Below are 27,548 nucleotides of genomic sequence, written 5' to 3' on the forward strand. Positions count from 1 at the left end.
GGCATCGGGCTCCTTTTACTCTTGCCACTGTGAAGTCCTTTGTCTGTAGGGGAGGCTGCGCAAATGGTTTTCTCTGTTCACTGTGGCCTCAGCCAGGTGCCCTGGGCTATCCTCCATGCTGGGAGACATCCAGTCAAGAGTACAGCTGGTGTCAGGGAGCAGGAGCCTTGGCATCCACGCTGCAGTGGGCACCGAGGCTGAACACTCATACATGGCTGTAGAAAGGTTATTTCAAAGGTGTTTTTTATTCAACTGTTATTTAGCAATATACAATACAGTTTATAAACAAGTGTCTGGCCTTGTTTCCAATCTTTATTTAAAAATAAATATTATTGACAGTGAATTTTAATTATGATGTCTTTTTTTTTTAATCAAAATGTCTCAAAAGAAATAATTTAATAAAAAAGAAAAGCCCCCAAAGAAAAAGTAAATTAAAAAAATCCTAAACACAATAATCTACTAAAAATATTTTGCTTTGTCAGAAAGGCTTTAACCCAACATTTTTACATATTATCCTAAAGATAACTGCTCAACAGTTCGTGCAAAATGAAGACTTGGAGGGAAGGTGTAGAAAAGAAAAATATGTTGAAGTAGAGAAATCATTGATCCCATGCTCACTGCATGGTCCAAACTCCATCTTATTTGGAAACTAGATGCATTATTTTGGGTATTCTACATTTGTGTGACTTTCCCAAAAATATGATTTATTTATTTTCTGCGTGGACTTCTTCATGCTTTTCTCAGTCTCTCTGTGTCCATCTGGCGACGTGGTCCTCCCTAGGGGTGCAGGCAGGTGGTGTGTGCCTGCTGAGGTGTTTGGGTGCCACATCTATCAGTGCCCCAGGAGCAAGTGCAGGCACCTATGCAGGGCTAACAGGAGCAGGGACAGGAGCGGGTCTGTGGCGTAGCTGGGGCCGGTTCCTGCAGGGGATGAGAAAACAGGCTCGGTTAACCCTGGATTCACAGGAATCTGGCATCTCATAAGCAGACCAGGAGAGAGTGAGACTTCCAAGGCTTCTTGATCTCAGCTCCTGGCCGGAGGCTGCACATGTGGCTGCTTCAATTTCATGATAAAGCATTTTGTTGCTGCCACTGCTTGTTATTTATAGACCACACATTTCAGGAGCCTACTGTGGTCAGACACAAGGTGCCCCTGGCCTAAGGGGGATGTGCTAGATTATAGCTCTAAAGTCCAACTCATTATCTTATTTTAATAGTTTGCTTTCTCTGCACTGAGTACTATCTATGCTGCAAAATGTCCTCAATAATGAAAACCTAGCTTCCCCTCCTCTTCCAGGAAGATGCCATGATCGCACACAATTCTACCCTTGCTGTGACTCCACTCTAGTTCCCTGCCTAAACTACACAGCTCAGTGTTCCCAGAGGCCCTTCCATAGGCAACCTGAGTTTTCTGTGTGAATCTTCTTTCCATAACCACATTGTCAGTCCATCCCTCGAGCTGCAATGGGGAACTCAGAAATCACTGGATGGTGAAGGTAAGTGAGCTACCGTCCTTGAAAAATGACCCTAGCACTCTTAGCACTTCTACCTACTTCTCCAATGCAACCATTAACCTGGGTCCCTGGCCTGCCTCTGAGGCCTTAACACCACACCTTCATCCTGCCTCACCAGGGCCACTTGCCCAGCTCCCTATTGGTCCTCAGCATCTCCAGCTGTTGCAAGGCCTCCTGTGAACCAGGGAAAGCCCACCCATGAACCTCAGGCTTCTCACCTAGGAAGTGGGATGCTCCCTCCAGGGTTGAGAGTAGCAAGAGTACAAGCACCATACACACTGCTCTTCGGTGCTGTCTAAACCCTAGGGAGCCTCACTGCTAACTGACTCAGCGTCCAGCCCAATTAAGGGAAGGAATTTCCTGCTCCACCCTTCTCACCTGCGCCACCTGGAGGCCTTTCTCTTTCCTTCACCCACTCAGCCAGAGGGGCTGCAGCTCTGTACCTAGGAGGGGGTGCAGAAGGCCCTTTTGTGTATAAACACCGTATGGTGCAGAGGGTGCGGCCACCTTCACTCAGCTGCCTGTGGAAGCTGCTGCCAGGGTGGCCTGTCCCTCCAGTCTCACTCAGTGTGAATTTGTGGCTTCCCTAAAAAACCTGGGCCTGGATGTATGACTTTCTCTCTTCTGCAGGTAAAAGCATTACTGGTCTTTTCTATCCAACATGTTTCCTCCACTCCCTAATCGTTCTTGCTCTGCGCATGGCTGGCTGTGTCATGGAGTTCATGCCTTGAGCCTCTTGTTTCCCCTTTGTAAAAGGAGAGGGTTGGACAAATGTTCTAGCTTGAAATTCCAGGATTCCCTCTGTCCATTTTGGTAAGTAGGGGCTGTTTTCAAACCTCTGAATGAAAAGGGGATAGGGGCTATCCACTTTGCACATGTCTCATCCAGAGCTAATTGCTTCTGTGCACAGCTCTGAGCTCCCGCTGAGAAGTGCAAGGACAGGACAGACCCAAATGTGCTAACCTTCCTCTTCAGATCTTAATTTTCCAGACAGTTGTCACTCCTGGCCCTCCTACAGCTTGGCTCAGGATGCCACTCTGCCTCTGGCTATCCATCAGCAGAAAGAATCGCAGTGCGGTGGTCACTCCAAAGACTCTGATTCTGCTTTGCTGCTCCTCACTGTCACGCATCACTGGGAAGGACGAGGTGATGGGCGAGTTGATGGATGGCCAGGTGCCTGGGTGGAATTCACCAAGGCTCAGATGTACAGAAAACAGGGATCTGGCCAGAAAAGCAGAGCACTGCCTCGTGGGCACATAAGGCCTGTGAGATCAGCCTAAGCCCAAGGGTCTCCTGATCTTCTTCCTGGCTCAGATCTTTATGCTCCTGCAAAACCCTGACACTTGAGCAGGTGCAGGTGAGACAGAAATAACTCATGTGAGGTATTTAAAGGTGGATGCTTATGCATAGCACTCTCGACTCTCAAGGTATGCAGTGGCAGTAAAATAGTGAGCCCGCAAGGTAAAGCTGGCCAGGTGGCCTGGTTGGAGTGATGGGCATAAGAGAGGCAAGGAGACATTCAAATTTGCCTCCAAGTGCCGCAGTCTTGGCTGGGCACAGAATCACGAGCCAATCAAGCAGGAACAAAACTTTATTTTGAAAAAGCCGCTAACACTCTCAGCGCCAGCAAGTCAAAAACCGGTCCTCCCACGAGGGTGTCCGACCGGAACCGCGCGCCGACCGGAACCCCCCGTCCTCTCCGACCTCCTCCGGAATTCCCTCCTACTATCCTTCCCCAACCAATGGGAACTCTCCAGCAGTCCCGTAAAGTCCCGTAACTTGAGTCCGGTAGCAGGCCAAGGTGAACAGCGGGAGTCCAGTTTGCATATGAATGTAAATTTTAACATAATCATCTCAGTGGCTAGCTGGCGTCACTTTACAACCAAAGGTGCCATACATCGTATATATGCTTGTGGCTCCTAGCATCCAAGTACCACTGACTAGTCACTGCCACTATACAGTCTCACCTACGCAAGCTTAAAAGTTTGAAAATTGTGCAAGACTTTCCAAAGACCTTAAACAACCAGCCTGCCACTCTGCTCTGAAACAAGGAGGAAGCAGCAGGGCCAGAAGGCCCTGTAATGGTGGCTCCAGAACCCCCGGGAGGGGACACTAGGATCTATGGGGTCTTTGCTATGTCTGCCACAGGATGGCCACAGTTTGGCTCCTGGATAGAACCTCATTCACTTCCTGGCCTAGTGTTGCCATGGGGGTTGGCAAGAGAGGTGGTGTGGGGCAGTAGGCTTGTCCTGGGGAGAGGGGCTTCTAAGCCTAGCCTTGTTGCCAGTTTGCTGTGTAATCCCAGGAAATTCTCTTCACCTCTCTGGTTTTAGTGTCACACTCCATAAAATGAGGATGTGTATGGGCCAAGTGTCAGAATAAGCCATATTTTAGGAGTAAATTGCAAAATGGCCACAAGAACCCCTCTGATAGTGCCCTCCTGTGCTCACTCTGGGTTTGACTATAGGATCTGCTTTAGCCAAAAAAATATGATCAAGTATGAAGCAAGCAAAAACTTGAAAAATGCTTGTGCATTGAGGGCTCCCCTCTCACTTACAGCTCTTGAAACCTGCTGCCATGAGATGAAGCCTGGATCAGCTGATGAAGGATAAGAGCCATCAGATGTCCTAGCTGAGGTTCCTCTAGACCAACCATCCCCCAGTTGACTCGATACCAATTGCATGGATGAACTCAATAAAGACCAGGGAACTCAGCCCAAATCACTGAACTTCAACACTGTGAGCTAAATAAATAGTTACAGTGTTGTGCCCAAGCCACTGAATTTTGGGGTTCTTTGTTACACAGCAAAGGCTAACCCATACAAGCATGGAAGCAAAAGAGCCTCAAATAGAATAAAAAGCCACACCAATCAATGTTGTAGAAAAGGGTGACATAATTACTTCTCTGTAAAGGGTTGAAGAAAAACTACTTTTGGTGATGTCCTTCTCTCAAGAGGAAACTTTATTCTAAGATAGAACAGGCAGGCAGACTATCTCCTCGATCACTAATTTTGAGACATCCCTGGTTCTCTGGTGAAAGACAGACCCTGGATGTGGAACCTTCTCCTACCTCATTCACCAGGCAAACAGACACTGTCTTTAAGTTTCCCCAAAGAACCAGGGCAAACAAGGAAGACTGGCTTTGGGGCCTCCCTGAAGGAAGTTGGGTGTTGCTTCTTTCTTTGAGGGAGATTGACTGTTGTCTAGCACTTGGCTATGGGGGTCCCCTATGCATTTGGATCCTGATTCCAGGAAATAGTGAATTTCCTGAAGGCAGCTAGGGCTATCAGCAATACCTGGGCTGACAGGTCCCAGCTCACCTTACCCCTCTGGGGCCAGCTGAGGTTTGGCTGAGCTGAAGTGGGGTCTCCTTTTTACCCCGTGGCCTCTTTTCCAATATGGCATGGAGACATCTGTGCTCCAGGGCATGAGGCTGAGCAGACTGGCTGCTGGTGGAGGCTGCTGTGTTGACTGGATGCTAACTGTCTCCTTATCTATCTCCTCCTTTCCCAAGGAGTGCCAGGAATAGCCTGGAAGAGCGCTTGAGCAGGCAGAAGTTGGTCATGATGAAGCTGGAAAATGAGGCTGCTTGGGAGGTGAGGGAAGTCCTCTGACAGCTGGCTCTACTTGGGAGCTTGGGTCAGCGATTTGCAAATAAACGCCACTGAGAGTCCAGGGGTTTTTACAGAGTTGCTCACAGGCTACATTTCTTTTTTTCAGGTTTGAAAAGAGTAAGTAGAATGAAGATATTTTAAGGTCAGCAGGCTGGTTTTGGTTCCTGCAGCCTGGCTAAGTTGGAAGCTCATTTCGTAGGCTCATACTGTAATGCTTTGCCTGTCTGTGACTTGCTTCCTCCAGGGTTGTGCAGAATATTCCCAACCTGCAGCCAAGGATAGATACTGTCCTGTCATGAGGGGGCAAAGCCATTCTAACCATGAGCTCAGGTGTCTAAGCATCCATCCATGGAGGACTACCTCGGGGGTCTCGAGGTCAGGCCCCTCCTGTCTTGAGCAGACCAAGGCCACTCACATCTGCTCTGCATTTTGTATGTCATAACACATCTTTGAACAAGGGCTCCTTGGCTAGAAGACCCAGGGAACCAAGCCGAGTGGTGGGGATGGGGCCTTTTGGGCACTGATGGTCAATTTTGTATCTTTTGTTTTTTTTCTCTTTTGCAGCCTTTTGAGAATGAGACAAGAGGGCTGCTCCTGAGAGGCAACGATGGCCTTAACTGGACTTGAGCATTCATTCAGGGCTGGACAGCGGTCTGTCTTTCTAGGGCAGCTGCGAACAGGCTGGCTCTTACCCACTGCTCACATCACCTGCCCTGGGCCACCATCCACCTCAGCAGCACTCTGAGCCCCACTCTGTGAGTGCAGCAGACGAACATCCCTCCATTCTGAAGGAGAAGGTTCCCTTTCTGAGCTTCCAGGGGCCAGGGTGCAATGAGTTTCCCTGGGCTTATAGGGGCTTGTAGAATGAGAACAAAGAGGGGGCATTTATGAGTCATCCTGCCCACGGACCAATAGCATCCCTTCCTCTGCATAAGTTCAGAAGCCCAGGCCAGTGCCAAGGACAGCATCAGAGGCATCATTGGCCCCTCACTCTCCTTCCTATTTTCCTACCTTCCCAACTTCCTGCCTCAGAGGTTACAAAATGCCATCTTCTACAGAGTCCAGGGCACAAACTGCCTGCCTAAGGGTTGAGCCTAGTTTGCACAAGGCTCTAGTTGGGTTCCCTCACAGTTTAAAAATAATAAATTCTAATCTGAATATTAAACTTGGGAGACATCCACATGAAGGCATAGATTCTGGAAAGGCCCAAGAACCATAACACTGCTCCTGCTTTACCTGCTGGGGCGAACCTGTGGCTGGCTGGCTGCTCTTCTCGGCAGGAATCTCCCTTTCCCCACTCCCTTCTGACTCCCAACCCAGGCCCCAGGGTGAGCTGCCAGTCCCTGCCCCCGACCTGTGCAGTTGGGACTCTGCACAGGTGTGTTACTCACCCATCACCCACACACTCCCCTTTGTTGGTGCCTGAATTTTCAGCCTCTGAGTCGTCCCTGGTGAAGATCTGGGAGGCTTGGCTTGCATCCCACCTGTCCCCATGCAGTGTGTGCCAAGGAAACCCCTTTCCTGACATGCAGGACTGGTCCTGCCAGTGAGCCCAGCCCTCTGCTCTCCCTGGATGCTGATGGTCCAGCTTGCTGCTGAGAGAAGATACCACCTTGCAGGGCTATTTCCCTTGTTGACATTTTAATTAAAGCCTCTTCCTAGATATTCATCAAAGGGAGTTAGTGAGGAATAATTGAGCACTAACAGAATTTGTTTGGGTAGAATTAATTTCTTCCATAAAATTCACGTGTGCTGGTAACGGGGACAAAACTAGGAGTGACTAACATTGTTGGTGTTTAAAGGAAATGGCGATATTTTAAAGAAAAGTCCAGAACAAAGGCCTAGGGAGCCATGGACAGTGGGTGAGATGTGGGACCATCTGTCTGTTCTCATTGTGCTCTGCTGATCTGTCCTACCCGGGCTCACAGTGCCTCCTGCTTCTGCCCAGTTCTTCTTGCCCTCTAACCCTGAGTAACTAGCTCCTGGTTTTGTAACAAATTGCCCGATGGACGTCACGTCTGCTGGGGATGATGTTCAGATGGCAGCTCAGTGTCCAGGCAGTGGGAGGAGCCTGAGTGCTCTTGGGGTGAATGGGGGCAGAGGTGGTGTCAACGCCTATCCTAGCTATTCCTTGTCCCTTTCTGCCACAGCTCATTGAAAACAGTGGCCTATTAAAGCATTTTCCTGCCTTCATGACCACTGTGCCCTTCCTCCTCCTTCAGATGCAGAACTCCTCCTGGAGAACTCTCCCTGATGGGTCCCTTCTGCTCACAAGAGAAAGAAACTGTCTCAGTGCCACTGTTGGAGATTATCCATGGTCCTCCCCAGTCACCCTGCTCTCACGGCTCCTTTGCCACCAGCTGTGTGCTTTGGTCCACTGCTACCTGCAAGCAACTGCAGGCTGACCCTGCGGAATGACTAGCCACCCTCTCCTTAGGTCTAGGGTCCACCTGCCCCCTTAAGTGTTGCACATGTGCTTTCTCCCCCAGGGAGCACGCCCTGTGCACTTGGGGACAGAATGCTTGACACAAATGCCTGCTGTTCATGTGGCCCTTGACGTGTCTTTTTCACACGTCCCACCTTTCTGTTGGAGGTGGATGCCTTTGCACTAGAGGGTTGCAAGCAGCTCTCCCCACAGCCAGAACACCGGTCTTATGACATTAGAGATGATTGACAACAGGAGTGAATGGCAGGCAGCAGGCACAGTGGAGCCCAGACAGACAGGACTGAGCCCTTTCACTGTATCAGTGACAAAGGTGACCTGCACTTAGTAGGCAGGGGTTGTGGCAAGTGTGTTATCCATGTTAAATACAACCTTCCTAATGGAGGAGGTAATCATTTACTCCTGTTTTACAGATGGGGAAAATGAGATCCAGGGAGGTGAAGTGATTTGCCTAAGGCCTAAGGTTGACAGAAAAAATACAGGATGCACAGTAAAGTTTGTGTTTCAGGTCCACAATGGGTAGTGTTTAGTACAAGTATATCCCAAACACTGCAGGGATCATACTTATATTGATCATACTTATATTGTTTTTATTTTTCTATTTGAAATCCAAATTGCTAAATTGAGCAGTCCTGCGAAGTCCACTCTAGGATAAAAAGCAGGCCTGGGACTTGAACCAAGGCATTCTGGTTTCTGTTCACATAGTGAACCCCCAAAGAACAAGGGCTGTCCTTCCCCATGTGCCTCAGCTGGACCCTGCGGAGAGGGACTGGGGAGGGAATTTTTTTCTCTGAATTTCAACTTTCAGAATTGCTTTTTAATGAGGCCAACTTTGTTGCTAGCTCCTTTCCAGCTTCCTATTTCTTTACAAGTGGATTCTTGCACCAAAAGATCCTTCCATACTGTCACTTAAAGAAAATGGTAATCAGGCCCTGTCTCTGTGGTCAGGTGGCTGCTCTCAGTGGGGCCATGGGCAACGCTGACCACAGTGGGCATCAGGGTGCTCCCCAGGTGGGGAGGGTGGGGCTGCCTCCCTCACTGCAGGGGCCCAGTCCTTACCTGGTAGCCCCTCACCTCCTGACCCATCTGGATTTGACAACCTTAGGGGCTGTAGGGTGCTAATAGGCACTCTAAAGATTCTCAGTGCCAGGAGCTATATTCAGCCTTTTGTGAGAATTCTATTCCTTAATATCCTCTTAGCTGCCTGAGGATACAGAAGCTATTTTCCCATTTCATAGGTAAGGCCCAGAGAGATTAAGTGACTTGCCTGAGGTTGCACAGCTGGTAGGTAGTAGAGAGTAATGTCAAGTGACTTTCTATGAAAGAAACCAGGCTCTCTAGCCAGGGGACACACAATTCTCTACCTGCCTCCACATACCTTTGAGTGCCTCAAGCTCTAGGCAAATTGGACTGCTGCATGAAGACCATGTGTACCTAAACTCTCCTGCCTCCAGGCCTTTCTTGGCACATGCTGTTCCCTTCACCAGAACATCCTTCCCTCTCTGTGTTAGCCCCTCCTTCCCACCCAAGTTCCTTCAGATGGAAGACCTCACATTTCTCACCCTGCCTCCCTACTTCACCTGACTAGCCCACCTTGCACCCCCACGCCTCCCTCCCAGCTTAACTTCCATCTACACTGCTGGTCTCTGTGCCCTTCCGGCCACCCATCTTCCTCCTTCCACCCATGAATCTCCTTCAGACACCAGGTCCACTGGCTTCCTTTGTCCCATGGACTCCAGAGCAAGTTCCCTTTCTTCTGGGCTGTATTTGGGCAACTTGGGTGTGTTTACCTTCTGACACCTGTCTCCTCTGCCAGAGGGTGGATCAGGAGAGCAGAAACCACCGTGGTCTCAGCTGTGTATTTTCCCATCACCTGGTAAAGCCTACACTGTGGGATGATCACAAAATGTTTGTTGAATGAATAAATAAAGGTCTTTCTTAGACACTCCACCTGGTCCACAACATGCCAGCTATTTAAGTCAGATTCTTCATATGCAGCATTGCATTTTTATCCTTCAAATACCAGCTGAGGCTGGGAAGACTGTCTCGAGGATCCTCAGGGGAGCACGGCGCTATCACAGTGATCTGACCTTTCAATTGGCTGAGACTCAGCACACATCCTTTGGACTAACTTGATTTTTTTTCTTTTCCTTTAATTTTTTTCAGTGCCTCCTGCTTGCTAAGCAAACGTTCTATCCCTAAGCTACAACCCAGCCCTTGACTAACATTTTCTTTAACTAATTTTATCATTTTACATTCATTTTCCTTTTATTCCAGTTTCTTTATAAATTTTTATTCTATTATGCTGCACACTGTTTTAAAAGCCACTTCAAATTTCTCTTTTCGGTGTTGCGAATACGTAAAGTATTTGTAGATTTTGTATGTTTCATATAAATTATAAATTTGCGTGTGTGATTTGAACCATATAAATTATTTTAAAATATTTTAAAGCATAGAATCTCTTTATCAAGCTAATTGCTGCCTGATCTCACATTGAATAAAGCCATTAGAGCCAGAACACTGGCCAAAACTGGGGGTGGGATGCCCAGGATTCGAAAGAACACAGTTTGAGAACCACTGATCCTGTCTCAAGGCAACATGCTGTTGCCTTCACCAGAACACCCTTCCCTCTCTGTGTTAGCCCCTCCTTCCCACCCAAGTTCTTTCAGATGGAAGATCTCAGTCTTCTCACCCTGTTACTGGCCCTGCCCCACCTTGCTAGTCCACATTCAAATCTAAAACTCTCAGACTGTGGGTTCTGGAGTGCTGGTATCCCCATTACACAGATTGGGGAATGGGGGAACACTGGGCTTTGAATAAGGGGACCCTGCTCCTCCTAGAAGTCGTCTGTCCCAGTCTATTTAAATCCCAGTTGTCTAGGATCCTTGCCTTCCCTCTACAGTCTTCCTGTCCCAATTAGTCAGAGTGTGCCTCATACACACAGTGCGCTCTCAATGCCTTTTCAATGAAGGCTGTTCAGCAGGGGTGCAGGCCATCATCTCTTCCTCCAACTCACTGGAGTAGCCAAGCAAAATCAGGAATCAGGAACACGGTCCTTGAGTAGGGGAGGAGGGCGGAAGGTCCCTGAGGCCTGCACATTCCAGACTCAACAGCAGTTCATCTCTCTTACAACCTTCCTCTAGGTTCTGCCTCCATGATGCTTGGATATTTCTTCCTGTTGCTCACTAAGGACTTTTCCTTAGAAGTCCAACTTAACTGAAAAGGTTAACACATTTTGATTGCCCAGGGATAGTGCTCTGAAAATTCTATAACATGTGCTCATTAAATAAAATTAGCACGGAGGAGCTGCCCAGGATATGTCACGCATTAAAATATGACTCTGTAGAATAGAAAAAGCATTATGAATTATTGCCTTGTGTATTTTTTTGTTATATTAGAGTTTAATGTGAATACAGTTATTCATCTGCCCATCTGGAGATTTGATTTTTCTAAATGCCTGAAAAAAACATATCTCCATTAACTTTTACATGGACAATAATCGGTAAATCTGGACCAGCTTGTATCTATCAGAGTGCCAAGAGTCCAGCAGGTGGAGGGGTCCCCTGCTCCTGTCCCAGTGGGGGAGCTGGAAGCTAGCTGCAGATTGGCTGTGTCTACTTGCTCTACTCATACCTTCTGTCTATGTTCAGAGGCTCAGAACATGGGTTGGCATGAAATTCTGGGCCATCCCACTACCTGGGACCTTTTCTCTCTATGGCCTCCATGTCTAGAAGACATGGCCTGAATGTGCTGTGTTGGTGCCAGGGATTCCAAATGTAGGCATGTCCACAGATCTGACTGCACTCATCCTTCAAGGCTCAACCTGTGTCCCATATCCATATCCCCCATTCACCCTTCTATCCATCCTTCCTCCCACCCATCTACCAACTATTTTCCCATTTATTCCCATACCACTCATCCTTCCATCCATCCCTATCCATATCCACTTATCTTTCCTTCCACCCATCATTCATCTCCCCCTCCACCTAGTCACACATCCTTCCTCTACCCATTCACCAACTACTTGCTCTCCCATTCCAATCCACCTACGCTCTCACCTATCCATTCAGCCTTCCTTCCTTCCTTCCATCCATCTATCCACTCATCTTTCCTTCTACCTACCCATTCCATTCTTCCATCCATCTACCCATCCACCCATCCTTCCTTTCACCCATGCCCCATCCTCTTTTCATTGATTCATACAGCCTTACATCCACCCACCTACCAGCTACTTGTTTTTCCACTCATCCATCCACCACTCATTCAGACACCCACGGACCCATCCATCTAATTAGCCCAAACCCATTATCTTTCCACCCGGATCACTGTCTCTGAAGTGATGTTTCCTCGTCTGCTCTATCCCTGCCTCTCTAATCTCCACACTGCAGCCAGTGTGGTCATTTCCAAAAGCATCATGCCCTGCCCCATCTCGGTTGCTCCTCACCCAACCAATCTTAGGATAAAGCCCAATGTTCCCCTATTCCCCAGTCTGTTTAATGGGGATACCAGCACTCTAGAACCCACAAGAGTTTTAGATTTGAAAGTGGGCTAGCAAAGCCAAAGCTCCCTACCCGCCTCACAAGGTCTCTCAGTTTGATCCTGTTTGACCAGTGAATTCGTCTTGACTTAATTTGCCCCTTACTTCTCCTTCTTGCTTTCTCTGCCCCAGCCACAGTGACCTTTTCTCAGGCCTTTCAATTTCCCCTGCTTCCATCCTTCTATAGGACATTTACATGTTATTCCCTCTTCTTAGAAGTTTCTCCCCTCTCTCTTTACCTAGTCAACTCAGCTCTCTTCCAGAGGATTATGGCTCAAACATCACTTCCTTGGGGTCCCCCTATTCTTAGATCCCTTAGCCCATGAGTCTCCCCTTTGACACACCAGTTATGGCTGCAAATTTCCACTTGTTATGTGTTGATTTGTCTGATGTCTGTTTCTCCCTGTCAGATTCTCAGGACCTCACTGCTCATATTCGTATGGTGCCTTCCATATCTAGAACAGTTCCTACTTATAAAATATGCTTGATGGACATTTCCTGAATAAATGAATGAACTAGTTCCAGGCCTAATAAATGTGGGGTACTAGAGATACAGAAATGAGACTGAACAAGGCTTGTCCTTCAGGGCCATCATTCTCAGTGGGGTACTCAGCAAGGAAAAGCTGGAGAACCTCCAAAGCACAGCCAGAGACTTCTGGAAGCTCAGACTGGATGAGATCTCTTTGGTTTCAAGGTCATGGAAGCTGTTCTTCCAAATACCAGCCTACTGTAGCCCTGCCTTTCCTGAGCCCCTCTGTATTCCAGCCACAGTTCATGTTCATTCTAGAGCACTTCCTTCTGGTCTGGCCACCCATGGTTCAACCACAAGCTCCTCCCTGAGGTTGCGGCTAAGCCCAGGTGAATGCTCTGAACAGTACTCTGCTCCTTGGCCTTGGCCAGACTAGATGTAGTTATCCAGAAACCCCATCCCTAGCTCAGATCACCCTCCCCTAAGTCCCTCTGGACTAAGCAGCATTTGAATGAGAGAATCAATTGTAATAAAAGTTGTTATAAGGATACTGACATGCTTAAAGAACACCAAGGCTTCCTTCCTCTCCAGGAGAGCTGATGGGAGGGGCCAGGGATCAGCAGAGGGAAGGGCTCTCTTGTATTTGGAGCTATCCAGTTTTAGGTAGGGGACTGACCTTGGGGAGTCTGTAGTGGTCTCAATGCTAGGTGGTGGTGGTGGGGTAGGTCCATATGGGACATGGAGCAGTAAGGCTGGGCAGGAGGCGTCCTGGCCTCCTACACCTGCAGATAGCCTAGTATGCAGTGCCTCCCAGTGCCTCCTGGGGTGGCTTCTTTTTGTTGGTTGAGGTGTTTTGTTTTGTCTTTTGTGATACAGGGGATTGAACCCAAGGGGGCTTTACCACTAAGCTATATCCCCAGTCCTTTTAATTTTTTAATTTTAGACAGAGTCTCACTAAGTGGCTGAGGCTGACCTTGAATTTGTGATCCTCCTACCTCAGCCTCCTGAGAAGCTGGGATTACAGGTGTGTGCAACTGCACTCAACTTGGAGGTGGTGTATTTGTCTTGCATCCCTCTGACCAGTTACTAGGTGCCAAGTAGCAACCTTTAGTGGCAATCACAAGTTACAGCAGCCACAGTGAAGGAAGGTGGGCAAGAAAAATGTAGGAACACAAAGGGAAGAGCTAGCACATGCCCGGAGCCTGTAGAGGTGGCTCCAAGCTCCATCATCTCACATGCCCATCCCTGAGGGGCATGGTGCTTCCCAGCACAAGTGGCTCTCTTTTCTCTCTCTTGTGGTAAAAGTCCCATGGAAGGGAACTCTGCCAGCCCAGGTCTTCCCTAGAGTCTCCTCAGCTACCTGACAACAGGAGGGAGCTTTCTTCGGTCTGCTTCCCTCTCCCATGCAGTGCTGCAAAAATCAGCTCCTTTGCTGCTTGGGCTCCACCTCCTTGCATCACAGTGGACCCCCCCACCCCCTGATGGCAGCCTGCACGACAAAGCAGGACCAGGCACAACACAGGTGCGGCTTTCCCACAGAACCCAGTTGGCACAGCCAGGCCTACAGGGCACATGTGCAAACATGCTGATTTAATTTGTTGGTGGAACATCAGAAACTGTAACAAAGCTGTCCTTGCTCACCAAGGAGCTCCTGACTCATGGAAAATAGTCCCTGCTAGACGAAGATGAGGACATAGCATCAACCCCGTTTCTTACACCAGCCCCCAAAATGGCATGGAATGTACAAAAATAGCAAGTCACTGAGCCATTTGCAAACTCACAGCACTTTCTGTTCTGAAGCTCCATCGGCCTCCTGCTATCCTCTTTAGCTCCACTGGTGACTGATGTCTCCAATCAGGGCACCCTATCCAGTTTATTTACTGATCCTGGACACTTAATGCCATTCCCATGAAAAACACTGATGACAAGAGCCAACATCCACTAAGCATTCGCTAGGTGTCAGGCTCTGTGTTAAACTAAGAGACGATTAAGGATCATCTCTGATCCTGTCAACCATGCTGTGGCATGAGAACTGGTATCAGTGAGATGATAAACAGAGGAGGGAACTTGCACATGGGGAGTGAAGGAGTCAGGATTCAAATCTAAGGGGTTGGACACATCTGGAAAATGGGCAGCCTGGTACTTATGAAGGACAAGGGCAAGAAAGATAAGGTACATACTGAGATTTCTGGGTGGCTGGAGCTCTAAGGCCCAGAAATGAGAAGAATTTGTTGGCATTCAGACCCTGGCTTACCTATAAGCATACCTGGCTAAACAGTGAGGAGTGTTTAAAATGTCAGGAGAGAAAGGGAAATGCCTGGAAATGGTGGCCACCGTAACTTCTTCTAAACTGCCCTGAGTGTCTTTTGGGTTTATGTTTTAGTGTGTCAACCAGAATGGGTCACTCTCCAAAAGAGTGACTTTTCTGGGTCATTTCCCCCAACCTCACTCCCTAATGGGGTTGTTCAGCTTTGTGTTCTTTGAAAGTGTCCAATCCACCTTCAAGGACTGTTGATAGTCTCCCTCATGGCATCTTTCTGGTCATTTTAGAGTGAGCTACACAGAGCAGGACCCATGAGCACGGAAGAGTAGCTGGGAAGAGGAGCGGGGAACAACTTCCAAAATGTCCACTTTGGATTTATATTCTGAGTCAATAGTAGTCCTCCAATGAACTCTGCTTAGACAATCATAAAACCAGAGCCAACTCCATCCAGTCCAAAGTATCTTTGAGATTTCAGTAGTGGTGATGACAGTATTGAACAACTAATAATAGTTGGAAACAGTTTCTACCTAGGATTGGCAGCAGGGCCAGGCTTCACAAGGCTTGATCTCAGGGGCCATTTCATAGAGGACATAGGCAGAAGAAGCTGCCCAATGGTAGCCTGGGCTTCAGACTCCAGCATCCATTGAGGGCACCCTGGTAGCATCCAGCACCTCCTACCATTTCCTCCATCGCTCAGTGTTCAACAGCAGCTAAACCCTAGGCGGGAGGAGGCCAAATAGGGTAATCCATCTTAGTATTTATAGCGCATCTTGCCTGAAAGCAACAAAGCCATCGACAAGCAGGATAATTTCCCCGGAAGCACCATCCCAGGGAAGGAGGCTTGCCATCCTTCATAACGAATAGGTAGGAACCAGGAGTTCCAGGGGCTGGATCTTCAACTTTCCTGCAGCCCTTACATAAGACAAAGTGAAACTTCTCAATGGCTTGTTTCCAAGAGATGCCTGGTAAGAGTCAGCAAAGCATGGGGGAGTAGAAATACTTTTTAAAATTCCTCTGTGCTGCAGGAAAAATGTCTTAAAACCATGCTGGCATCTCCCATAATGCTGAGGGTTTAGACCACAGCCAAGCCCTTGCCACTGTCCACACGGAGCAGAACTAATCAATATCATATTACAAAAGCACTTGACCTCATTTATCCCCACCGATGCTTGGGGAATCCTTAATATGCACAGCTTTAAAAATGTGCGCCGGGCGTATTTAATGAGAAGCTCCGTGGTGGGTTTGGCTCCAGGTGACATTTAGAAAGGCTGGCTTTCAGATCTTCTCTTGGGGGCTGCCACTCCAGCTGAAGAAACGGTCTGGGCTCTGGCTATGAGCAGGGAAGGGGCTGTGTCTTCTGGGAATGCAGTCGGGCAGGCAGAATTAGGGAGAGCTGCAGAAAGGGGGAACCCTGCAAGAGGCGAGCGCGGCACATGATGCATGCTCACTAAAAGGCAAGTGTGATTATATATCATTATTATAATCCAAGAGCAGCTGTTTTATCCCTAGTTTGGGGCCTCTCTGATGCTGAGAGAGTAATTGTGTAGTCAGCTGATTAACCACTCAGTGATGGCCATGATGGACAGAGGTCATTCCATTTGGTGTGACCTCAGTCCATGGGGCACTGGGAGTGGAGTGGAAGGAGCTTTCCCAGAATTGACGGAAGCTGGGAAATAGGATATCAGCCCTAGGTGATTCTTTCAAGCCTAAAACCCCACCCTGTCTACAGAGAGCCTCCTCGGGTTGTCTCAGCTGGATCAGGGCTATCCCCACTGGGGATGGCCTAGATATCTCTGTCCTGAAATTACCTGGGTGCCCTGACTTCCTTAATCATGAGTTCACAGTTGCCACCTCCACTTCCCCTTAGCACCAGCATGAGGCTGAGGCAATAGGACCCCAGTGAGTGGCATTTAATGGAGAGGACGCCCTGTTGCTGATAATCACAGGCCTTTGCTGCCGTCAGGGATGAGGCAGGCAGCTCTTGCCAGCTGCGAGGCTCAGCCATTTCCTTTATGAAATCCTTTAATTTTCTCCTTCAGGATGCTCAAAGAGCCTCACCCTCTCTTTTCTGGGATATCTTTTGCCACATTTATTTTCTACTTAATTATGAACCTCATGTCACATCAGAACTTGAAGGAAGACTGAATTGTTTATTTAAGGCAGCCATTTTGGGGGCCCTCCTGGGCCCAGGGTCCCTGGCCTTGCTGGTGTGGTTGGAGATTCTCTGCTGTGTTGTGATTCACCAAGGTCACACTGGTACCATTTCTCACGGTTTTGACATCTAGCTGGGGCATGGGTTGAGACATAGTGAGTGTCTTCACCTTGCCCATAGCCCCCTTTGGTTATGGTTTATGGTTCCCATGGCAACATCCAAGGACACCCGCCCGTGATGACTCCCAACAGTAACTGCCTCTCAAAACCATGGCCATTGCTGTCTTTCTCTCATTATTAATTGAAATATTGAGAGCCAGTTCTTTGTGTGGGCACCAGGCAGCAGTTTGCCACATCCAGTTGGCTCTCTGTAGGGGTCATGGTGCCTTTCCTTGTAGCCGAAACCCTGAGGTTAATTAGAGGTTCACACAATATGATCTGATCCCGAGGTTCCTACAGAGGTGAAACTCTTGCCAACACGCAAGCCAATCAGTTGCAGACTCTTATCATTGGAGCCCTACTCTGCAGTGCCTTTTCTGGTGGGAAGTGTTTGTCTGTAAGGTACTTTGTTTTGTTTCTTTCTGTCTCTGTCTCTTTCTCTCTCAATGGCAACCAGCAATGAAGTTTTCATGACAAATGTTCAGATTAATTAGGAGCCAGATTTATGAACATGGCTAAGAAGGGGCCCAGCCTTCTTTGCCTGCTCTGCTTTTCTAATTCAGTCCATGTTTATTTTTAAGCACAAATACCAAAATGTCTCCTGACAAATGAGATGTGAAATGAATGAGTTTTGCACATAAATTTTTAGTGCAAATATGTATTGGCTGTGCTAGGCATACATGGGCATGGGAAGGGTTTTCTTGCCTGAATGCGTAGTAGCTAAAGGATGAAGATTTGAGTGAGTCCCCTCTTTCTTTTTCCTGGTATTACCAAAGTAGTTCACTTAACAAAATAGAGACCTCTTTCTGTTGTCCTTCTGGAAGTAACTGCTTAATGGGGACTGACTACAGAAGTGGACTGGGAACACTCCTAAAGTCACCAATGGGAACCAGCCAGTGTCCATTCAACCAGGGCCTGGGATGGACCTTTTTGGTCTCCCAAATCCTCCTCTCATCCTTATGCATTCTGGGGCCGCCCTCTATAGACTGTTTCACCCTGGTGCCTTTCCTTTGTCCTTGGCTTCTAGGAGGGTTTGGTCAATTGGAGGCCCTCAGAGGAAACTGGAGGCCAGAAGGAGAGTGAAGTCCTTGCTGGGTCACTGTGGGTTGGCTGCATCCCTTCCCTGATGTCAGACTCCTGTCAGGCAGCCCTGTCCATCTGGCTACCCTCCCTGACTTCTGCTATGTGCTCCTTTCCCCTGCTCTTTCAGCCTAGGGATGCTAATGACCCCCACTGCTGTTAGCCTTAAGGACCTGCAGACATCCTCTGTTAGGGGTCCTGAATCCCATTTACAACTTTGTAAATACTCCTTATCAACTCCCCTTGGTGACTTTGTGAATGTGCCATCTGCAACTGCCAGCATTTCCCTGATAAACACTCTGCAAACACTCTTGCCTGCTAACCAGGAGCTAACAGTCCTTTCTGGACTGTTCCCCACAAAGCTGCTGAGAACTTGAGCTGGATAGGCCAGGCCTGGGGACACCCTCCTTGAGCTCCTTCTCTGGCTCATGTTGCTGAGCCATTATCTGGCTGGCCACCTCCCAGGGAGGCTCAGCAGTACCTGGCACCAGTGGTCAAGCTCAGGGCACTGCTCAATGAGGCAGTTCTTTGGGAAGGTTTATTAATACCTGCGTAAGGTAGACTAGCAATTCTCATGGTTGGAAGTAGGAAAGAGAATGGCGAGTTATTGTTATGTGGGTATGATGATTCAGTTGGTGAAGATGAAGAGGGTTCTGGAAATGGAATGTGGTGATGGCTGCACACTATGAATGCACACACCACCACTGAACTGAACATCTACAAAAGACTAAAGTGGTAAACTTCATGTTTGTGTATCTTACTGCAATAAAAAGTCAATCATAAAAATAGAAAGAATTCGTATGAAGCTTTTACTCTCATCCACATGGAAGACCATAGCCTAGGTGGCTTTGGGTGGCAGGGGAAAGATGGGACACAAACTGGCATGAGGGCTGAGGTTGTAGCTCAGTGGTAGAGGTTGTAGCTCAGTGGTAGAGGTTGTAGCTCAGTGGTAGAGAGCTTGCCTAGCATGTGCGAAGCACTAGTTCGATCCTCAGCACCACACAAACAAACAACAACCACAAAAACAAAACTGGCATGGTTCCTTCCTTGGGACAAGGCTGATCAGGTGTGTTTGTGGATTACAGGTCATATAACTCACTTTTCCATGCTCAGATGATACACAGAGGTGTCTACAGCAAAATATCATTCTTAGAACTTCACCTTCTAGGAGAGCTGGGGAGGAACTCAGGGTTCTTTCTGAGATATGTCTACCTGACTCCTCCCAGGGTTATTGATTAGGTGACAGAGATCTCAGGGGCCACCATAACTTATCCCAGTGGTAATGTCCTGCTGGGAGCCCAGCTGGCTGTACTTTCTGGATGGCAGTGAACCCTGCACCAGACCCCAGGAAACACAGATAGAAGCCCTCAGCCTGGGCTGCTGCCCTGACCTACATAAGCATTACTATATTGTTCTGTGGCAGGCAGATCCCCAAGGCCCCAACTCCTGGGCACTGAACCATCAGAATTGAGCTGATGCAATGACCCCATATCTTCTAGGAAGAAGGGTGCTCTCCATCCCACCTTCCATGGATGTGTTTTCTGCTGTGGGATGAAAGGCCCTAGAACATTCCCACTCCCTTATTCAGGCCCTGTGGCCAGGACAGATTAGAGATCTGAATGGCTATGACAGGCTGTCAGATGGGTCTTGGGCTCAAGCATCAGACTCTGGCCAGGAGAAAATGGAGATTCTAATAGAAATGAGCTCATGACCTTCACCTCTTTCCCATCTTGTGGGTGTGACTGAGTTCACTCTCATAGATCTCTTTCATTTGGCACTTCCTTGACCAAAACCTTCAACCAACCCTGTTGATTCCACTTGACTTTTAAAGCCCTTTTTAGCTTGGCCTCCAACTACCAAGTACTTAGTTTTATTTCTTCTATCCTCTCCTCTCTTACAGAGCAGCTAATGACCATAGTGATAATAATAAACATATCTTTGCAGCAATGTCCATACCAAACTTCTTCTGTGGTCAGGGATCACCCTCTCCATTTTTATAGATGACTCAGAGGTGTTAAACCACTTGCTTAAAGTCATACAGTCAAGAAGTGGTAGAAGCACAACTCAGATCTAGGCTTTTGCCTTTCAAATCCTTTGCTTTGCTACTGTATTAATGGTCTGGGGAACAACCCAGAGGTTACCGAGGTTTCAGCCTGTGACACAAATGTTTACTTGCTGGGCCTGAGATGATAGGGAGAAGAGTCTTTTTATCAATCAGTATCAATTAATGCACTGTATAAGTCAATAAACACTTTTCCAACACATAATGTGCACAACATAAAGATGGTTAATTTCCCTAGATTCATGTTTCCCTTCCCCTGTGAAGAGATGAGGTTGAAAAGCAGTTGCCAAGCCATCAACTACATTTTCCAACATCTACACTGACCATGTGATGGTTATTGGATGAAGGAAGAAGTATTATTTACCACATCTAAGCCTGGTCCTTAAACACCCACCTTGCTATTTTCTACATCAGCTTTTCTCTGAGAGAATTAAGCACTACAAAATGGTTTGAGTGGCTGTTTTCTTGATTTCTCAAGAGTAATACATCCTTTGGGCAATTCTAAAAGCTTAGGAAAGAAGTTGATTCACTACATACAGTGGGACTTAAAGCCTAGAGCTCCGTTACCTTTGAACTGGTTTGAGATGGGCTGCTTCCATTTCTCTCCCCTCATCTGTTAGCCACATGTCAATCCTGAGTGACTTGGGGAACCACTTGCTGAAGATGATAAAGTCTATGTCAGTTTGGGTCCCTAAGTAACTGCATGGAATAGAGCTATCATACTCCTCATTCCAGGGGGCAGGACTTGATGTGAACAAGAAATAATATATTTGAAATTTATCAAGCCCCTTTCATTTTGTGGTTTATATCAGCACCAAATTTATCTTAAATTAATACAGGGGTAGAAAGTTCCAAGCCAGGTAGGAGAACTTGGAGTCTTTTGGAAGAGGTTCCAGCTGACCCACCTTCCCCATGGCCTGGGGAAAGTCTTGTGGGTCTCTTTGTGGAACTAAGAGGGATGGGCCTCCAGATTCAGGCAACAGCGTGAGACACAGTGGAAGCTCCCATGTGGGAATAGCTAAGCAAGAAACAAAATTTATTTGTAAGATGGACCAGCAGCTCCTAACTGTTAAGGGTTTAACAATCAATCAAGGAAGTAGAATAATATGGTGATATGAGGCCTGTCACCTTGGATTCAGCAGCATGGTCCAGGAGCCTTCATCCTTAGCTGGCAGTAGTGGAACTCACTTTGAGAACTGCCATAGTAGGGACATGTGCTCCATCACACCTGGAAGTGTTTTACAGTGTTTTACCTGGAAGGTATTTTACATGTGACTATCCCAGCCTCCCAATGCTTTAATTCTAGTAGAGAAGCTCTCAGCATCATACAAGACTGAGGGGTAGAATTCAGACAGGGAGTGACTTATTTAAAATCAGAGTTAAGCCCATCTCTGAGGCCCACCTTTGAGTAGGGGGAGGGAGTGGGGAGTGCCTTGGGGGAAGGAGCACACTGGGCACTTGGCCTTTCTGCCCACTCTACTGCTAATCAGCCCTTCCAGGACTTGCCTGTCATGACCTTCAGTTCATTTTCCTGTCCTGTTCTCCAACACCCACTTCTCTGAATCCTGTCCTTTTCAGTTTCTCAGCTCTAGGAAAGCAGTCCTTAACTTCTGGGCCTCTTTCTAATAATGAGGAAGAGCTTGATCCTTAACACACTCTCCCCCACACCAAGGACCCAACGGGAACAAGAGGCAAAATTTCTAGCAGGGTGCAGATCTGATGCCTACACCCATCTTGCCCTTAGCCAAAGAGAATGGAGGTTACACAGGCGGGTCCACACTAAGACAATGTGTGTTTGTCCAATCAATCCAACCTGCATAAAAAGGAACAGGTCCTAAATTTTAACTGACTCCTCCAACTCTGCAACAGGGTATTAATATCCCACCTGAGGAATGCTCCTCCCTACGCTTAGTGCTCACTGAGTAAAGCTGACCCCCGCACCTCTCCAGGAGTGTAACTCTCTGGGCCCAGTCCTCCACATTCGAGAGGGCTCCCCACACTCCAGACTTGGTCCTGGCAGGCCAGCCCCCCGCATTCATAAATACACATTGTGAAAGCTCCAAAAGCCCAACAGTAAGATAGAGAACAGCGGAGAGAGTTGAGCTCAGGGCAACTTAGCTTGGCACAGTACGCACATGCAAATGATCCTGGTGCGGTGGCCACTCCAACTGAGCCCGCTGGGGCGTTCACACCCCACCCCTCCAGTGTGCACGTCCCCTCTCCACGCGATTTCTTACCGGAGCCATGCCTCTGGCGCAGAAGGACAGCCTGGCCCAGTGGTGGCGACGCTGACGAAGCAGCGGCAGCAGATGCGACGGTAGTGGTGGCTGTGTGGGCTGCGGAGGCGGCAGCGGATTCTGGAACTCCGGGTCCAGGAACTGCAGGGGGACTCCCGGGTGGCGAGCTCTTGTCGCCTCGGCCAGGTTCAGAAGTGGTGCGGCCCGTGGCGCCCGCGTTGTTGGTGTTGGCGGCGCTGGGGGATCCGTGGCGGCGTGGGCCGCTGCTCTGGATATGGGACACGGCCTCAGCAGCCTGCATGTTGGGCGGTGCGAAGCGCGAGAGCACGCGCAGCAGCGCCTGGGCCTTGTGCTCCTGCGTGTCGTCGTCGCTGTAGTCTGACACGCGGCACTCGTACACGCCCTCATCCTGCAGTCGCACGGCAGAGAGCCGAAGCCGGTGCGAGATGTCATTACCCTGGACACGCACGGTCTGCAAAAGAGTGGGGTTAGAGGCCTGTCTGGGGAAGTCCCAAACCTGCTCTTCTTACTGGTGCTGCCAGAGCACCCCAATATTTCCAATACTTCCTTGACCCCGGAATGCCCACCATCAGAGTCTGGCTTTCCTTTCAATCCAAATCTCCCCAGTGGCATGGGGCTCCCAACTCCGTTTGGGGGGCCTTGTTGCTATGTCCATTGAGTCATCAGGCTCCCAGGTCCCCAACTCCTCTTCTTGAACCCCCTGCTCCGTCCCCACACACCTTGTCTTCCCCTAGCTTTTGCTTCAGAATAGCAATCATTCTCTCCTTCCTTCCTCCTGCACCTTCAAGAAAGAAGGCTGGGTTTCCTGATCGCTAACCGTCCACGTCTTTACTGCTGCAGGTGCTCCAACCAACCGCATCAGCTCTGAGGCATCTCCTTAAGTCTAGCCCACTACTCAGACCCGCATTCACGCTCCCTTTTATCTGGAGTTGGGAGGGCCTGGGTAGAGTCTTAGGGAAAGCCTCGGTGCCTACTGTGATCCCCGCCCGTCGCAGCTAACCCTGGCTCTCTCAAGGAGGTAGGAGACACTGAGGCTGCTGCCTGACTCTCTGGACTCCAGGTACGAACCCGCCTTTCCGCGAGGGCGCCTGAAGCTGGCGACAAAGCGCTCCTCCCTGCGGCCTGGTGGAGTCGTCGGGAAGGAACCGTTCAGAGGCACTCACCAAACACCCAGGGACCCTCACCTCTGAACCGAGCCCACGGGGAGGCTCTCGCTGTCTTCAGGCCCAGCTAGTTCCACGCTCCGACTGCGGAAGCTCGGGCGCTTCTCCCAGCTTTACGAACCCCAGGACCCCGACCCCGAGCAGCTGGGCAAGAATACCGGTCACCCCGCCCCCAACAATACTGCGCTCAGGCGGAGGGCAGGGCTGCAGCGGCGGGCGCTGCCGGGCCGCGGGGCCTGTGTGCTGGGCGGAGCAGAGAGGGATGGGAAAAGGAGCACTGGTCTCGGCGAGGGCAGGCAGCCGCGGGGTCGCGGTGTTGGGAGAAATGACAGCAGAAGAAAAGCCAGCAGAGACCCAAGAGGCCTAAGCGCGCGGTCCGGAGGAAGGAGAGTTTTACAGGTGAGAGCCTAGCCGACTTGGGAGACTCAGGCCTTGGACCCTTGATTTACACAAAAGAGAACCGATCCTGCTACCAGCGACAGATGGCGCCCAGACACGCCAAGCGGCCGACAATGCAAAGCTGCGAGTGCGGTTGTACACCGCGCGGCTGCCTAGACTTTCTAAAGGGGAGGGAGCTGCGGGGCGCGAAGCGGCCAGAAGGGGTCTCCCGCGGCCCACGCTGGGCTCCACACTTACGCTGATTTTAGTTGCATCCTTATTTGTTACCTAAAATGCAAAGGGAGAGACACATTAGGCTGTTGGCATTCAGGCTCGGGAAACTCAGATCTGCCTTTGGCCGAGGGACCTTCCAAGCTCAGGCTGCGACCCGAAACTGCCTGGGGTATGGCGAGGGTTGAGGGCATGGAGGACGTCGGAATTTCCGGCAGTTTGACTGGAAGAAAGCTGGGTTTAGAGCTAACATGGTGCCTGTCAAGGAGTGGCTGTCCTAGCACACACCTGCCGGCTGAAGAGGGGAGAATGCATTGCTAGGAAGGCCCATGTCCCTCCTCCGGAGCATCCTCATTCCCTTCTCTCTTAATTTGGAACCGTGAAAAATTCAATGGAGGGGCTGGCCGGGCTGTCTGGACAGGACCCAGTGAGAGACATGAATAACTTTGGGAGGGAACTTGGGGAGAATGCAGGTATGTGTGTAAGGTGTGTGTGTGTGTGTGTGTGTGTGTGTGTGTGTGTGTGTGTGTTGGAGCGCTTTTAAGAGAGAGTGGGTTTTGAGGCAGAAAGGGCAGCCTGAGTCGGTTTGCAGCCACAGGAAGACAATCCCTCTGATCCTGTGGAGGCTCTAGAGGTGACCTGCTGGCTTCCCCAAATACGGTTTTCTGTTGGCCTCTGGAACGCAGCCCGGAGGAGCTTAACTCATTGGCCCTGTGCCCTGGGGACCTCGGAGTGGCAGAGGGCAGGGAGAGCCTGGTGGAACCATAGTGGTCTTTCCTCACCAGCCAGCACCTATCAAATGCTCCACCCTCATCAAGAAGAGCAGGCCAACTGGACCAGGCGTGGCTTCTTAGGGGCTGGGAGGGAATAGAATTCCAGGAGGTTGCAGGAAAAGGGAAATTATCAAAAGAATTTATAGGGTTTTGAGTTAACTGTTGACTTCGAAGATACAGTGGGATGCCGAGGGTGGGAGATGGGTTGCGTGACAGGGCGGCACACTGAGTCCATGAACCCTGTTGCCTTCTTCCAGGGGTTAACTCTCCGCTGCCCTAGCCCTGAGACCCAGGAGCTCCACTGACGCGTGGGTGGCTGGGTACCTTGCTCCGGGAGCCTGGCACGCTCAACGCCAGCTCGTGTAGCAGCTCCCGGGGAGGCTCTTTGAGATACCACCACTGAATTTCCAGCGAATACGATGTGGCTCCGCTGGCCCGGAACGCGCAGGGCATTTCGATGTCGTCTCCCTCCCGTACTGTCACATCTTTGGGGACTTCGGTGAATGTAGCTGGGGGCGGGGGGAGAGAGAGGCGTGACCAGCTGTAGGGCGGGGGCTTGGGGCAACCCGAGGCAAGGCGGTAGGTTCCCCCGCTCGCTCACTGGCCATGGGTTCCCCACCCCCCAGTTACTTCGTGGCCCACGGCCCGAGGCGCTAGCAAAGTTCAGTCCAGCAGCTGCAGGGCGGCAGCAGGGACTGGCCGCCGGCCGCAGGCTGCTTCGCTCCAGATCCGGTGGGACGGCAGGGGCGGTTCACGCTTCTCGCCAGCTCTGGGCCGCACCATCAGAGCCAGGCTGGGTGCGTTAACTCTCGCTCCCCGCAGGCCTCCTCTCAGTAGCCGGATCCCGGCCGGACTCGGAACGACTCCCGCGCGGACGCCGCGACCCTTCGCTGCTTTCCTCCCCCTACCCCTCCGGGCCCGGACTGCACACAGGGATTACTGGAGACCGTGAATGCTTCCCCTTTTCTTCCTCTTTCTCCTTCATGGCAGCCGGGGAAGGCTGGCTCCGGTGGACCCAGCAAAGAATTCCCCGAGCCCACCGCGGCAGCGAAGTTCCCGCGCTCACCGTTGGCCACGAAGAGCAGCAGGGCGTGCAGCAGCAAAGGCGGCAGGTATCCGAGGGCACCGAGCCGGTTCCGCTGTTCCATCTCCCGCAGGGGGCGCGGCGGCGGCGGGGGCCCGGGCGCGGAGAGGCAGCGGCAGCAGCAGCGTGAGCTCGGCTCCGGCTTAGGCTAGGACGCCTCGGAGCCTGCCATGGCCCCGCACGGCGCTCCCTCCCCTGGCCGCCGGCGGCCGCCAATCAGCCCCTCTCCCTTGCCAGCTTGCCCAGCGCTGCTGCGGCTGGGGGCGCTGCGCGGGGTGGGCAGGAGGTGAGGTCCCGCCGCTGGAAGGCTACTGGCGATCTGTCAGTGTTTCTCTCTGTCGGAGGTCCACAGGATATTGGGGATGTGCGATTCAGTCTCTGCCCGGCTGGCCGGGCAGGGGCCGGGCTGCGCCAGGACCCATCCCTGGCCAAGGGAGTGCGCGCCTCAGAGCCGAGAGCTTCTGCCTCCGGGTCTCCTGGTTCAGCTCCGACTGCCACCTCCTCCAGCCCTCGCCCAGTTCTCCCGCCACCGCCCCCGCTGGTTTCTCCGCGACTCTCTCCGCAAGGCGAGTGGGCGCTCAGCCGTGGCGCGCAGACCTGGCGTCCGACCCAGCGCCGCGCGAGGAGAGCGGGTCCGGCGTGGCGGACCCGGAGCCGGAGAGAGGCGGGGAGAGGGGGAGGGGAGGACAGGGAGGGGGCGGTCAGTGGCTGGGCGCCGAGCCGGAGCCGCCTCCACCGCTGCATCACCCCCGCCCTCCCCTCCTCTGCCACAGCTCACACTGCCCCCCCCCGCCCTGGAGCGCACCCTCTCCCTCCTTGGGGGTCGCTCAGAGGGACCACCATCTCTCAGGTTGGAGCGCAGCCCCGCCCCACACCCGCTTTGCTTGGGGGTCCTCCCACCCAAACTCTCCCAGGTTTCTTCCCAGTCTCCATCCCTCGAGACGGTCGCTCATCCTGTTTCCTATGTGTCCCTCGGCCCTTTCTGCAGCCCCCAGGCCTCAACTCCTTACCCCAGTTTGGGCAATGAGCTGCACCACTCTTTGGCCCAGGACCGGGACATGGCGGGTGGGTGGGCGCCGGGGGCCTGGGAGAAGGGCGGAGCGCTGTGCTGGACAGGGGATGAGGCCGGGTGACCGCGGCGATGCTGAGAGTCTGCAGTGTGTGAGCGAGAGTGAGCGCACAGCGCCCGGCGAGCAGGTGCCTGTGGCGCGGAGAGCGCACCAGCGAGCCAGCAAGCAGCGGCCGTGAGTGACGGCAGAGGCGGCGGGGGTGGGGTGGGGTAGGGAGCGCCGGGCACGACTCAGGGCTCAGGAGGTTTCTGGGCGGGGGCGGGGTTCTTGTCCCTCGATAGCCGGTCCCTGCGTACCCGC

The 27,548-nt window shown here is 50.8% G+C and overlaps 1 protein-coding gene and 1 long non-coding RNA gene across 7 annotated transcripts in view; one reads left to right on the forward strand and one right to left on the reverse strand.

Annotated features, from left to right (window-relative positions):
• Positions 1-248: 248 nt before the first annotated feature.
• Positions 249-27,348, reverse strand: VSTM2B (V-set and transmembrane domain containing 2B). Of its 5 annotated transcripts, none has more exons than XR_014019593.1 (8): positions 27,189-27,348; positions 26,161-26,775; positions 25,419-25,603; positions 24,349-24,378; positions 23,550-23,671; positions 22,529-23,000; positions 20,859-20,948; positions 249-921 (listed from the first exon to the last, which is right to left on the reverse strand). XR_014019593.1 is itself a non-coding variant. In XM_081273767.1 (8 exons), the coding sequence occupies exons 2-7, from the start codon at positions 26,240-26,242 to the stop codon at positions 20,908-20,910; spliced, it is 864 nt and encodes a 287-aa protein (XP_081129893.1). In that variant the 5' UTR covers positions 26,243-26,775; positions 27,189-27,347; the 3' UTR covers positions 249-921; positions 20,859-20,907. The 5 variants fall into 5 exon arrangements, 4 of the variants coding, with proteins under 4 accessions (XP_081129893.1, XP_081129891.1, XP_081129892.1 ...); XM_081273767.1 differs by having other exon boundaries at positions 23,618-23,671; positions 27,189-27,347; XM_081273765.1 differs by lacking the exon at positions 20,859-20,948 and having other exon boundaries at positions 27,189-27,347.
• LOC308637435 overlaps positions 27,303-27,548 on the forward strand; it is a 150,524-nt gene continuing 150,278 nt past the window's right edge. For both annotated transcript variants that reach the window (XR_014019594.1, XR_014019595.1), the window contains exon 1: positions 27,303-27,422. This is a non-coding gene — a long non-coding RNA (uncharacterized lncRNA). The remainder of the gene's footprint in view (positions 27,423-27,548) is intronic.

Source organism: Spermophilus citellus (genome assembly GCF_964194105.1).
Source record: "Spermophilus citellus genome assembly, chromosome: 18".
NCBI lineage: Eukaryota > Metazoa > Chordata > Mammalia > Rodentia > Sciuridae > Spermophilus > Spermophilus citellus.